Source organism: Pipistrellus hanaki, assembly GCF_964339955.1.
Source record: "Pipistrellus hanaki genome assembly, chromosome: 5".
NCBI lineage: Eukaryota > Metazoa > Chordata > Mammalia > Chiroptera > Vespertilionidae > Pipistrellus > Pipistrellus hanaki.
The window spans coordinates 73,041,067-73,055,159 of NC_140507.1; the positions used below are offsets into that span (position 1 = coordinate 73,041,067).

General features: G+C 56.3%; 1 protein-coding gene across 3 annotated transcripts; it reads right to left on the minus strand.

Moving 5' to 3' along the window:
- Window positions 1–995: 995 nt before the first annotated feature.
- TICAM1 (TIR domain containing adaptor molecule 1) lies at window positions 996–7,694 on the minus strand. 3 transcript variants are annotated; one of them, XM_084883638.1, is made up of 3 exons: window positions 7,572–7,694; window positions 4,160–4,331; window positions 996–3,508 (listed from the first exon to the last, which is right to left on the minus strand). In XM_084883638.1, the coding sequence occupies exon 3, from the start codon at window positions 3,370–3,372 to the stop codon at window positions 1,294–1,296; it is 2,079 nt and encodes a 692-aa protein (XP_084739764.1). In that variant the 5' UTR covers window positions 3,373–3,508; window positions 4,160–4,331; window positions 7,572–7,694; the 3' UTR covers window positions 996–1,293. The 3 variants fall into 3 exon arrangements, with proteins under 3 accessions (XP_084739764.1, XP_084739763.1, XP_084739762.1); XM_084883637.1 differs by having other exon boundaries at window positions 4,160–4,428; window positions 7,572–7,669; XM_084883636.1 differs by lacking the exon at window positions 7,572–7,694 and having other exon boundaries at window positions 4,160–6,257.
- Window positions 7,695–14,093: the final 6,399 nt, after the last annotated feature.

The following is a 14,093-nucleotide window of genomic DNA, read 5'->3' on the forward strand; positions in this document are numbered from 1 at the left end:
AAGCCCGTCCCGCCCCACCCACCCCAGTGCCCTAGGGCAGGTTTCCTCCCCCAGGTTTCACTTCGTCTTTCTGGAGGCTGGGAGCAGAGCCCTCACAAAATCTGAGTCAGCCGCTGAGAGCCAGTGGGGAGGACAGCCTGGGTGAATCACACCAGGCCTGCCCTTGGGGCGGCAAGCACTGAGGGAAAGGGCATGCAAAGTGAATGTGCAAATCAGACAGTGGGGGGAGGGGGCCCCCAGCTACTGGGCTCAGTCCGCCCAGAGTCGCCTTCCCGGGCTCTCCCACCATCTCCTCCCTTGGAGTTTGGCTTCTTGGATTGTAATCTCCCCGGTTCAAATCCAGAATTCACCTCTTTAGGCCTCAGTTTTCCCCATCTGGACAATGGGCCCAACCATAGAAGTGTCTACCTCCGGAAGTCATGTGGAGAGATGGAAATATGCTTAGATTTTTTAAAGCCTCCAGAAAAGATGAATCCCCTCGCCGCCAAGTACGTGGCTAGTAAGCCCTCGCACTGTCCCTGGGGTTGCAGTGTCAGGGACACCTTACCGATGGCCTTGAAACACAGGAATCAAACCCACTCCTGAGAACACAGAGGCTCAGAGGGGACACTTGCCCAGCACAGTGGGATCTGAGCCCAGCCTTGCCGAGGGCATCAGGGCACACTCACCACACACACCCCCACAGCCCCCCAAAGATCTGCCGCAGGATCTGCCAGCATCCCCGATCCCTTTCCTCTCCCTCCCCTCTAGTATTGGAAGTCGCTTTAGGAAAGCACACGGCCGGTCAGAAGACCGCATGTCCCAGGTTCCCTTGCAGCCGGAGAGGAGCCGAGCGACAGGTTCTGCCCAATGAAATCAGCAAACACCGGAAATGCCCGGCTCAGCCATTCGTAAGGAGAAGTGTGTTTTTCTCCTCAGTTTCCCCTTTTTGCTCCGTAGGCATGTTTCCGTCTTTACCGATCGCCTCGCAGAGGAGAACAGTGCTGGAGAAGCACTCAATAAATACTTATTATAATTAAAACACGGTGCTTCCGGTCCCCAGCCCATTGCCTACCACCACCATCACCCCCATAGTCTGTCAACCCCGTGTCCGATTCTGGCCTCCCCGAGCGCCAGCAAGTCACGGGGGCCCATTCTGCACAATTTCCCGAGACATAAAAGCATCCCCAGCAATGTCCTGAAAACAGCAGATGACCCCGTTGTCTACTCATCCCCTGAACATGGGGGGGAGGTCCCTCCAAGATCCAGCCCGAAGGGGGTCTGGCGTCAAGGTCGTCGGGCTTTGTCCCTCGGTCATTCCGCTTCCCGGGCCTGGTCCTCGGGCGCGGGGGCCCCTCGTTGGTTCCACATGTGGTTGTTGAGCCCCAGCTGCACCATCTGCGCGTGGTGGATGATGAGGGGCTGCAGCCCCGGGCTCTGAGGGGGCGCAGGCGGGGCCGGCGGGCAGGCCGGAGGCTGCGGGGAGGCCGGGCTGGGGGTGCCAACCAGCCACGGAGGCAGGGTGGGTGGCGGGTAGCTGGGCCACGCAGGGAAGGGTGGTGGTGGGGCGCCCAGGGGCCCCGGGCCCCCAGGGGGCACCTGAGCCCCGAAGGGCATGTGGGTCCTGAAGGCGGCCTGCAGCTGCTCCACCTGCGCCTGCCAGGCCGCGCAGGCCTGGACGTAGGCGGCGTACGCGGCGCTCACCGCCGCCGCCCGCTGCCGCTCGCCCTCCAGGTGCTCCTGCCGCTCCCGCAGGGCCTGGGCGTCCTGCTCCTTCCTCCAGAGTGCCTTGAGAGCCCGGAGCCTTTGAGGCCTGAAGGTGTTGGCTACCTTCCTGGCGAAGATCGGGGAGCGCTCGTCCAGCCACTCCAGCCCGGCGAGCAGGCGGGCCGTGGCCGGGCTGAGCTGGGACCGGGCGGTCTCCTGGGGCAGGAGCGGGACCAGGCAGTCCTGCCAGCCCGGCCGCGTGAGGCTGCTCATCAGCGACTGGCTGAGCTGGTGCTGGCTCAGGCGGCAGTCGAAGTTGGCGGTGAGCAGCAGGACGGTGAAGGCCGAGTGGTCGATGGCGTCCTGCAGGCAGTGCAGGCTGCTGCGCCCGGGCACCTGGAAGTCCTCGCAGAAGGTGGCGCCGTCGGGCACGCCCAGGGCCTCCAGCCTCTCCCGGACGCGCAGGGCGGTGTGCTCGTCCGCCTTGGCGTGCAGGACCACGAAGTTGAAGAACTTCTGCTGCTCGGACGGCTCGAACTCGGGGGCCGGGGGACGCGGGCTGGAGGAGGGGGCCGGGGGAGCGGGAGGAGGCGGCAGGAGGGAAGGGTCGGGAGGGGACGTTGTGGGGGCGGAGGAGGTGGGTGGGCTCGGCTGGGCCGCGGGGGAAGCAGTATCTTCAACGGGAGTTTGTAGTGGCTCTGGGTCCTCGACGGGGCAGGTGTTTCTGGGGGGCGAGGGGAGAGACTTTGGGGCTGGTGCCTGGGGGGCTTCCGTGCATTCCACTGGGAAGTGGGTGCTGGTGCCGGGGGCGTCAGCGGCGCTGGGCAGGCCAGCAGGGCTTGCATCGGTGACCTCGGGAAGCCTGGGGGCTGGGCTAGTTGACGGCGCCCGGGTGTCAGCCCTCTCTTCCGCCGACGAGGGCCAGCTCATCTCCACGGGCTCCTGGCAGGCTGCGGGGACCGGCTTGGGCTCGGGCACCGGGGGCTCCCCACACAGCTTGCTGGGGCCCGGGGGGCTGCGGTGCTGGCTGAGGAGGGCCACGGTGGGCGACTGGCTGATCTCCAGGTTGCTGGCCAGCGACGCAGGGCTGCCGGTGGACCTGAGGGAGCACCCCCTGCTCCAGCCCGAGGGGTCCTGGATGGGCTGAGGATGGCTGCGCGTCCTGGAGGGGGGTGCAGAGGAGGGCGGGAGGCAGCCCAGGGCGGAGCGGAGCGGCTGGAAGGGGCCCGGGTCCCCCGCCACGTCCCAGCCGCACCGGTCCCGGGCCTCGTCCTGGAGCTCCCGGAGCCGGGGGTCGTCCCTGGCGCCGAAGACGCGGAGGGCCGCCCGGTAGGCCTCGTCCCGCAGCGGGCCCGGGCACAGCTTCTCCTCGGCGAGCAGGTGGTACAGCCGGGCCACGGCCCAGGACACGTCGGGGGGCTCCTCCGCGGCCTCGGCGCCGCCGTCCACGCCGGCCCACCGGCGGGCCACGAGCCGTGCCACGGCGTCCGCCTGCAGGGCCGCCAGGGAGATCCTGGCCTCGGCCTCCTGGCCCAGCGCCAGGAGCACCATGGCGTGCAGGAGGTCGGCCCCCCGCCCGCCGGGCCGCAGCGTCCTCAGCTTGTGCTTAAGGTACAGGAGCTTGTCCTGGCCTGCGCCGCCTAGGACGCGGAAGGCACTGGCGAGCGACGGGCCCGTGCAGGCCATGGGCAGGCTGGGCGCGGCCTCCGGGGGCAGCAGAAGCGCTGGCTGGTGGAGGCATGTTCCACAGCCCTGCCTCCTGCACGCCCGGCGTCCCCTACCCGCTCACCATGCCGGGCTCCAGGGAGCTCCGGGAGCAGACCTGCGGGGAGCAGGAAGCACGTGGTCACCACCAAGCGGGGAGGTGCCTGGGAAGCAGCCCAGACACCCACCTGCCTGCAGAGGCCACCATGACCTCTCCCCTCAGGGGGACCTGGGCAAGTTGTGTCCCCTTCCCCAACGCGTTTCCTCCTCTGCGAGAGGATCCCAGCCCACACTTTCCTGGCACCACCCACGAGGTAGATGCTGCTGTTCCCCACATTTGCAAACGAAGGAAGTGAGCCAGAGAGGTGGAGTCCCTTGCCCAAGTCATACAGCCAGGGAGTGACAGAGCTGGAATCGGAACCCCGGCAGTCTGGCTCCACAGGGTGTGTGCGCCTGACCGCCAGACTCCACTGCCTGAGATGAGGATAAACCCACTGATAGACTGTCTCAAGGAACTGAGCTGTGTTCTTGTATGGAAAGTTCTGGGTCCGTTGACTGGAAGTCAGCAGGGGCTCAACACATGTTTGGAAGGAAAGCAGGCAACCTCCTGGATGGCCCCCCTGGGTCCCCACCCTGGCTCTCCCAGCTGTAGGTAGTCCTTCCAACACTGCCAGAGCTGATCTCCGATCGAGAGAAAACGGCAGACTGGATTGGGTGTCACTCATGACATCTACACTAATAAAAGAGGAAATATGCAAATTGACCTTACCTTCGTGACACCCACCAGCCAATCAGGCGTGAGTATGCAAATCAGCAAGCAAAGATGTTGTGTTAGTTTGCATACACATGTGCAGAGTGAAGACTGAAGACTGAAGAGGCTTGGCTTCTCCACTGTGGCAGGAGCAAAGGCCTGGGTCCCGGGTGCCGGAGGGAAACTGGTGCTGGAAGCCAGGGGAAGGAAGGCCTATTGTATGAATCTTCATGCAATGGGCCTCTGGTTAAGTTATAAAACACACTGGCTTTCTTCTTAGTCACTCTCTATATGTTTTTATTGATTTTAGAGAGAGAGCAAGGGGGGGAGGGAGAGAGAGAGAGAGATCCATGAGATCCATTGATGGACTGCCTACTGCACTCCCCCTAGTGAAGATCAAGCCAGCAACCCTAGCATGTGATCGAACCAGGAACCTCTTAGTTCATGAGTCAATGCTCAACCACTAAGCCACACCAGCTGAGCTCAGTCACTCTCCTTCTCTGTCATTTGTCAGGGGTAAACCATGCTGTGAGCAGACCTGCGGAGGGGCCTATGTGGAAAGGAACTGAGGCCCCTGCCACCAGCCACACGGGGAGCCGGCCTGAACTCCAGCCCCACTGACTCCGCCACACGCAAGTCCTCAGGTGAAGCAGCCCAGCTGACAGCTTGACTGTGACCTCATGAAAGAATCCAAGACAGAACCACTCACCTATCTGCCCCTAGATGCCTGACCCTCAGAAACTGCGAGATCATAGGTGTTGATTTTAAGCCACCGAGTTCTGGGGTGATTTGTTACACGGCTGTATGTAGCTAACTGATACAAGTAGCATTGTTAAAATGGTGCACTAAGCCGAAACCGGTTTGGCTCAATGGATAGAGCGTCAGCCTGCGGACTGAAAGGTCCCAGGTTCGATTCCGGTCAAGAGCATGTACCTTGGTTGTGGGCACATCCCCAGTGGGGGGTGTGCAGGAGGCAGCTGATAGATGTTTCTCTCTCATCGATGTTTCTAGCTCTCTATCCTTCTCCCTTCCTGTCTGTAAAAAATCAATAAAACGTATTAAAAAACAACAACAACCACTCTCAGATTCCATGGCCTCACCTCGGGCATAGTGGAGCCCTCCGGCACCACTTAAGCTCCCCATACCAACTGTCTCTCCCTGGTCCCACAGTGAGAATCTACAGCCCAGAGCAGTGCTTCCCAACTGGGAACAACTCCTTCCCCCAGGGGGCCCTGGGCGATGTCTGGGGACATTTCTGGTTGTCATGACTCTGGAGAAAATGCCCTCCCTATAGTCATCAAGGGGGTGGAGCTGCTCAACACCCCACAGTACCCAGCACAGCCCTCCACCGAGAATGATCTGGCCCCAAATGTTCCTAAGTGCTGATTTTGAGGGACCCCAGTCTATGATTCAGGGTTTCTTAAAAATTCATTTTAAGCAGATGTCATATGGTCCCACTGGGGCACCAGGGCCAAGGTCGGTGTATCCAGGAAGGTCAGAGCCAAGGTCAGTGTAACCAGGAAGGTCAGCACAGGGCAGAGAGCACGGGGAGTGCCAGGCTCGGGGAGTTGGGGGCACAAAGGGGCAGGACTGAGCAGAGACAGCACTGGTGCAGAGGCGAAAGGCAGTGCTGGGGAGAGGATGTAAGGAAGTAGGTGCTGCCTGGCTGTTTCAGAAATGGAAATAGCCTCACATGTTGAAATGCTGATGGGGAGAAGGAAATAGCAGAGACCCAAACAGTGGAGCCGACTTCCTAGTGTAGGGGGCAACCAATAGTGAGCCTCGTCTGCTCCCGCCAGGACTGGTACATAGTAGGGGCACAAGTCACTCCTTTTGGCTAATGAAGAAATGTTAGAAGCCCTAGCCGGTTTGGCTCAGTGGATAGAGCGTCCCCCTTCGGACCAAAGGGTCCCCGGTTCGATTCCTGTCAGGGGCATGTACCTCAGCTGCAGGCTCCTCCCTGGCCGGGCCCTGGTCAGGGCGAATGCAGGAGGCGACCAATCAATGTGTTTCTCTCACATCGATGTTTCCCTGTCTTTCCCTCTCTCTTCCACTCTCCCTAAAAGTCATTGGAAAAATACCCTTGAGTGAAGATTAAAAATAAATAAATAAATAAATCTATAATAATAAAAGCATAATATGCTAATTAGATCAGACATCCTTCCGGACAACCTTTCGGACAAAGCTGTGGTGGAGGGAAGCCCGGGTCCCGGGTGCCAGAGGAAGCTGGTGTGAGCAGCCAGAGGAAGGAAGGCCTACTCTTGCATGAATTTTGTGCTTCAGGCCTCTAGTGTATATATAAAAAGAAATGTTACAAGACCTGGGAGGCAAAACATAACCAGGCTGCCTCAGAAAGATGCATAGGAAACCGAAGGGACAGTTGTTCCGAAGTGTTTACTGAGCACCTACTACGTGCTGACCCCTTCCCACGCCGGGCTCAGAGGAACCCTCCCGCCAGGCCAGTGGGGAGGCTATCTGACATCTACATGTGGCAAACACTCCTGTGACCTTTCAGTTTTGCTTATTGTCTTGACTGTGGTCTCCATTGAGGGCACCACTTGGTCCCTACTGTGTGCCCAACCTACTGCACAGTGTCTCCTGCCATACAGCAGGCACCTCATAACCGTCTGCTGGAGATTTAATGTTTGCCCCTTTATCAGAGGAGTAAACAGAGACCTGGGCAGTTTTGGGAACTTGCCCCACTCATCTATCCTCCCCCCCCCAAACTGTGAAGTCACTCGGGAGACTGTCACACTGGCACCCCCTCCTCCAACCCCCTGAAAGGAAGACGGACCTGTCCACCTGGGGCCGCCTGGGCTGTGACTGGGGTCAGTGCCCGTCCTGGGCAGACCTGCAGCGGCCCCTGGTACCAATCCCGCATGCCCCACGGAAAAGGATGGGGGGTGAGGGGCTGGAGATCCCCCTCTCAGGGATCTACCGTGGGAGGGGGTTCTGGGGTCCCTGGGAGAGGTGGGGACTCAGGGCTGGGGGGAGGCCAGCGGTGCTGGGGCAGGAGGTTCAGAGGCTGGGACAGAGAAAGCTCTGAGGTTTCGGAAGAAATCAGAAACATGGGGGAGAAACGGGGTGCTGGGGGAGATCTGGAAGGCCAGGGAGAGATCTGGGGGATTGGGAAGAAATTCAGGGTGTGGAAGAAATGGGGGTTTGGGGAGGACCCGAAGCCTTGGAGGTGGGAGGTGGGGACGCAGCGCATGGACGCCAGAAGCTCTGAGGCCGGTGGGGAATGGGGGTCAGGGGTAGGAGGTTGGGGGAGGGGGGACAGCGGACCAGGAACCTAAGCGAGGAGCCCGGGCGTCCAGCCTTCAAGGCGCGCAGCTGCCAGCTGGCGCCCGACACACACCCGCCCGCCCCACGCAGCCGGCCCTCTCCCTCCGCTCACCGGGCGGCCCTCGCCCTCTCCCCCTCCGCTCACCTCGCGTCCCCGGGGCCGGGGTCTGCGGCCGGCCGGCCAGTCTGTGCCCGCGGGGAGCCGAGCTGGCAGTGCGCGGGGCCGGTCCGCCTCCGTGGCCTCTGCCCGCCCTTTCCGGGGCGGACGGGGCGGGAGGAGGTGAGGTCAGGCTTTCCCAGCGGAACCGGGAAAGTCCCCCGGACGCCCCGCCGCGCCCCTCCCCCGCCCGGCGCGCCTCCCGCCGGCGGCGCGGGCACTCGCGTTCCGCGGCGCCGGGGCACCCCACTGGGGGAGGGGGGCAGCGGGACCAAGGCCTGCCCTGGAGAGGGGGACCGGCTAGTGAGAAAAGAACCGCCACTTAAAATCAGGCCATCGACGTTAGCGATCAGGACTGTCCGGGAGATACAGCAGGGGCTGGGAAATTGTGGGTGGGGGCGCCCCAAAATCAGGAGGAAGGGAGTCACGGCCATCCAGGAGGAGTTTGGGGAAACCTGTGTGTTGGGGGCGGGGGGTGGGGGAGGGAAGCGAGATGGCATATCTTGAAGCTGCAAACACGACTTTTTAGAATTCGCAGGGGTCCTACCCTTTTGGGGGTCCTGTACCCAGAGCGGCCTGATCCATGGGGTACAGCTAAGACGTGTACTCTGGACCATCATACTTTTAGGGGCACGCAAGTGTTTTTATTTCTTTTAAAATCGGGGGGGGGGGGGAATGAATAGAATTGCAGCCTGGATTATATTCGTCTTTATACCAATGCTTTTGTAACATGTCATTTCTTGTTTGTTTGTTTGTTTGTTTGTTTGAAGGAAGAAAGAGGCCCACAAAATTATAATTGCTTTTGTCTGCCCGGAGAATCTAGGGGCCTCTTCTCAAAGTAACATTTGTAGATTCATAAACCAAAATACAGGAGGGACCAAGGACATTATGTTGAAATGCATTTACTAAAATATTTTTTTAAACCAATTAGTGACCCGTCATCAGATGAATGGATATGTGGTATATCAACTCAATGACCTATGTGTTGTTCAGCCTCTAAAAGGAAGTTCTGACATCTGCTACACCATGAATGAACCTTGAGGATGTTATGCTCAGTGGCATAAGCCAGGCACAGAGGGACAGACGCTGTGCGATTCCACCCATACGCGGTCCCTAGCGGAGCCAGACCCACGGGGACAGGAAGTAGGCGGTGCTAGCCAGGGGCTGGGGAGGGGGAGGGAGCCAGAGTGCAATGGGGGCAGAGTTTCGGTTTGGAAGGTGGAAAAGTTCCAGAGATGAGTGACAGGGATGGTTGCACAACCATGTCAACGTACTGAGCTGTGCACTTAAAAACAGTAAGATGGTAAGCTTTATGTTAAGTATATTTTACTACAATTTTAAAACTTAAAAAAAAAAGTGTAAGACAATCACTTTAAAAATACTTTGGAGATAGAGTTATACTGAAACACATGACACTTAGGGGTACGCCTCTGTCACCGCGTCCACTCGGAAGAGCTGATGACTGCAGCGCCTCTGCGGGGTGAGGGGGTCCGCTGACTGCGGAGCCATCTGCAGCAAGGCTAGCTGATGTGAAAATACCCGTGGTTTTCAATTAGGGACAAAGTCGCACACCTGCTGTCGTCTTCTTTCATAATTAAGGAAATGATAAATGGCGGTTAGAGTCAGTGAAAATAAAGATGTGCAACCCCCTGCCCACCCCCGAGCTTATGGGCACCCTGAACTCCCCCATCAGGCCCCCAAGAGGTCCGCGGGTCTCAGGACAAAAAGAAGTTCCCCTACAGGCTGTTGGGCCGGGAGGTTATGTGGATGCACACTCCCCATGGGCCTCACTGAGCGCCTGACTCCGCTGAGGGAGAAGCTTTACTGAACACCTGCTATGTGCTAGGCATGGGCTGGCTTTAGGGTACATCAGGAAGAAGGGGCTCCTGGAGCTGAAGAGGGAGGATGCATTAAACCCACCTTCCCATGTCTCTTTCCCCCCTGCCCCACCATCACCAACTTATGGTACCTGCCCCCAAGCCAAGCACATCTGATTCATCCCTTAACCTTTCCAGGTAGGTCTGAATGTGCCCATTTTATAGGTGAGAAAACTGAGGCTCTGAGGAAGTAACAGGGCTGGAGCACGCTGGCTTCCAGGGGAAACCCTGGGCTCCAGATGATAATCTACCACCTGCAGGCAGGTTGCCCGCCTCCCTGCTTCAATGACAGAAAAAGTACATTCCAGCTGAGGTCTAGGTTCCCACCCAACTTTTCTTCCTGCGCCAGAAAGGTGGCCCTCCACTTGGTGCCCATTCCTTCAGTTTTGCATGCGTATACGCATATCCATTGATGTGATAGCTATTTTTAATAATGAACAATGATTTTTAAAACACTTTATTTTGAGAGAGAAACATAGATTTGATGTTCCACTTATTTCTGCATTAATTAGTTGCTTCTTTTTATTTATTTATTTTTTTAACAAAGAGAAAGGGAGAGGGATAGAGAGTTAGAAACATCAATGAGAGAGAAACATCGATCAGCTGCCTCCTGCACACCCTCCACGGGGGATGTGCCCGCAACCAAGACACACACCCTTGATTGGAATTGAACCCGGGACCTTTCAGTCCACAGGCCAAGGCTCTATCCACCGAGCCAGACCGGTCAGGGCTGATCGGTTGTTTCTTGTATGTACCCTGCCAGGGGATTGAACCCACAACCTTGGTATATCGGGACGATGTTCTAACCAACTGAGCTACCTGGCCAGGACTGATAAGTGAGAAATTTAGTGTTCTTCAGCCTGGTTTGGCTTTATAATTCATATCTTCCAGAAGCCAGCAAACTTTGCTTCTGTAAAGGACCAGATAGTAATTATTGTCAGCATTACTGCCCAGACCATCTTTGTTACAACCATCTGATACTGCCCTTGTAGCAGTCACAGATGTGTCGATAAATGAGGGTGGCTGTGTGCCAATAAAACTTTATTTACGAAATCAGGCAGCAGGCTGGACAGTGGCTGTAGCTCACTGACTCTGGACATGGATGGCATCAATATTTAGCTCTATTCCATTGACATCTCTAACATGTTTCTGATCCACTCTATGTAGCCCAGTCTTGTTCTTTTGAAGTGTTATGGTCTCCCTAAGCATGGCTGTGTCACAATTTATCGAGTCCCCTATCACTGGGCATGCTGTTGCTTCCGCTAGTCCCCAATCACAGGCAAGGTGGAGGTTATGACACAGTGCTGGATCAGGGTGGGGGGATCTGAGTGCTGAGTTCAAATCCTTACTCTGACACTGACGAGCTGTGAGCTGGGCCAAGGGCCAGCCCCTGAGTTGTGCCTGGAGGTGGTAACCGCACCTATCCACAGGGTTTCGGTAGGGTAGCTGCGAGAAGGGGAACTTCTGGGACTTCTCCGACGTGGAAAAGATACATTCTCGCTCTTACTAAATACTACTGACTGTTCTCCAAATCGGTGCTCCTGTTTGCACTCCCGCTGGACGTGAACGAAGGGCTTGTTTCCTCCCTCCACCGCTGCTGCGTGTTGCTTTCACTTTCTTAATTTGTGTTGAAGTTTAATTCATAGGTGCTATAGTATATAAACCTTGAATGAGCAGCTCAGTGGATTTTAAAAAAAATAAATTGTATTGATTTTTTCACAGAGAGGAAGGGAGAAGGATAGAGCTTTAGAAACATCGATGAGAGAGAAACATCAATCAGCCCCCTCCCCCCTCACTGGGGATGTGCCCACAACCAAGGCACATGCCCTTGACTGGAATTGAACCTGGGACCCCTCAGTCTGCAGGCCGATGCACCATCCACTGATCCAAACCAGTTAGGGCCGCTCAGTGGATTTTTGCGTATGCACACACTCCTCCCTGTAGCCAGCACCCAGATCGTGATGTAGGGGTCATTTCAGCCTCAAGAAATCCCCAGCGCCCAGCCAGTGTGGCTCAGCGGTTGACCCAGGAACCAAGAGGTCACCAGTTCAATTCCTGGTCAGGGCATATGCCTGAGTTGTGGGCTCAATCCCTAGTATGGGGCGAGTAAGAGGTAGCCAATCAATGATTTCCTCTCATCATCATGTTTCTATCTCTCTCTCCCTCTCCCTTCCTTTCTGAAATCAATAAAAATATATTAAAAGAAAAGAAAAGAAAAGAAATCCCTAGCCACCCCTTCTTCATCATTACCCACTGGGCAACCACTGCGAGGCTTTCTCTCATCATAGCCTAGTGTCACCTTGTCCTGAAACTTCATTGCAATGGGACCAGAGCATGGATTCTCGTGGCTGGCTTCTTTCACTCCATATCATGCCTGTGAGTTCCATCCGTACGGTTACAAATATGGAAAACGTGTCCTTGTTCCACACTGCATACTATTCCACAGATTGAACCCACCCTGTTTGGCTTATCTCTGCTGGGTGCACATTGGGTTGTGCTCCAGTTGGGAGCTGTTAGGAGTAAAGCGGCTGAGAACATTTGGGGGCAAGTTTTTTTGTGTGGACATTTGCATAGAACTTGGCTACAAATACAGGAATGGGGGCAGGGGCGGTGCTGCAAAGGAAGTTATATGGATGCACACTCCCCATGGGGCCCTTACTGAGTGCCTGACTCCGGTGAGGGAGAAGTTTTATTGAACACCTACTGTGTGCTAGGCATGGGCTGGCTTTGGGATACATCAGGAAGAAAGAAGGGGTGCCTGCCTTTGGGGCTCCTGGAGCTGGAGAGGGAGGATGCATTAAACCTACCTTCCCATGTCTCTCTCCCCCTGCCCCACCATCACCCACTTTTGGTACCTGCCCCCAAGCCAAACACATCTGATTCACCCCTTAACCTTTCCAGGTAGGCCTGAACGTGCCCATTGTATAGGTGAGAAAACTGAACACAGGGGAGGTGTCCCAGGTGCCTGCAGACTGAAGGGTCCCGGGTTCCATTCTGGTCAAGGGCACATGTCCAGGTTATGGGCACGGTCTCCAGTAGGAGACAGCCTGTCGGTGATTCTCTCTCATCATTGATGTTTCTATCCCTCACCTTTACTTTCTGAAATCGATTTTAAAAAAATAGATTTTTAAAAAGAAAAGCCTTCAGATTCTGGCTGGGTGGCTCAGCGTTGTCCCAATACTCCAAGGTTGCGGGTTCAATCCCCAGTCAGGGCACACACAAGAAGCAACTAATGAATGCATAAATAAGTGGAATAGCAAATGGATGGTTCTCTCTCTCTCTCTCTCTCTCTCTCTCTCTCTCTCTCTCAAAGAGAGAGAAGAAAAGCCTACAATCGCTTATCAGAACAGGAATGAACACAAAGAGCAGACTGGCCGCTGCCTTTGATGAATAAACAGCCCTCTAATCACGGCACAACTGACTTTAAGAAATAACGTGGGGAAATGTGTGGAAAGCCACCAAGTTAATGTTATAATAACTTCTCACATGGCAATAGCTAATTAATAATCCCGTTTTGCAGAGTGGGGGAGAGCAACAATGGGCAGAAAGGGGAAGCCGGTCAGCCATGCCCCTCCAGCAAGTTGGGGTACATGCAGAAAGAAAACCCCGACTTGCTTGCCGGGCCCTCATGGGCTCCAGGGCCAGCCAGCTGCCCTGGTCTGAGACCCAGGTCCACTCATTGGCCAGGAGACTTTGAGCAAGTTATGTGATTTCCATCGGCCTCCGTTCCCCACCTGTAGAATGGGAAGATTAGTGACGGCTCCCCCAGCGGCTGAGATGCGGATGCGGCTGACATCCGCCAAGCGCTCAGACAGAACTATGCCCCGTGCTAGCTTAGCACCGTTAGTATGAAGAGATTGCTCCCTGCCAGATTTACAGCTCATTTTGGGAAACCCCAGTGATTCATTTAAGCAAAAGGCAGGAAAGTAAGTGTTTGGAATGGAACTAACTCCATGGTTCTCACCCCAGGGTGATTGGGCAATTTATTTTTTTAATTTTATTGATTATGGTATTACATCATTCTCCTGACTGGGCAATTTCTGAGGGCACCTGTGGGGTCACGCCTGGGGAGGGGTTTTCCAGGTATCGAGTGAATGAGGGTCAAGGATGCTACTCAACACCCCACAGTGCCCATGGGGGCCCCCCACTGAGAATGACTCAGACTCAAATGTGCGATGTGACCTGACAGAACCTGAGCGTCAGGCTCCGTCACTACACCATCTTTGCACCTGAAGCTGGATCTCAGGGGTGACAGTGTGGGACACAGAGGGAAAGGCCCCCACCTGGGCCCACACCAGGGACCCACGTCCCACCGCTGAGCTGGGGTCAGCAGCGCCCCGACAGCACCGAGGGGCAGTCTGCCTGGCCCTCGGGACCGTGCAGCAAACAGAGCGAGCCGAAGTGTTGCGTTGTGGACGTGGCTGTGAGTAGAAACCCTGCTCCCCAGCTGTGTGCTCCCACTTTGTCATCTGTCAAGTGGGGGCACCTAAACGGCAAGGCTGAGGTGTCTGTGCGGGAAGTGAACGGAACAGCCCTGGGCCAGGAGATAAATGAGAGGATTTGGCTTCAGTGTTGTAAGCAAAGGTCAGTGGGAACACAGCCAGTGATACAGTGGACAAGCTGAGTCCTATTC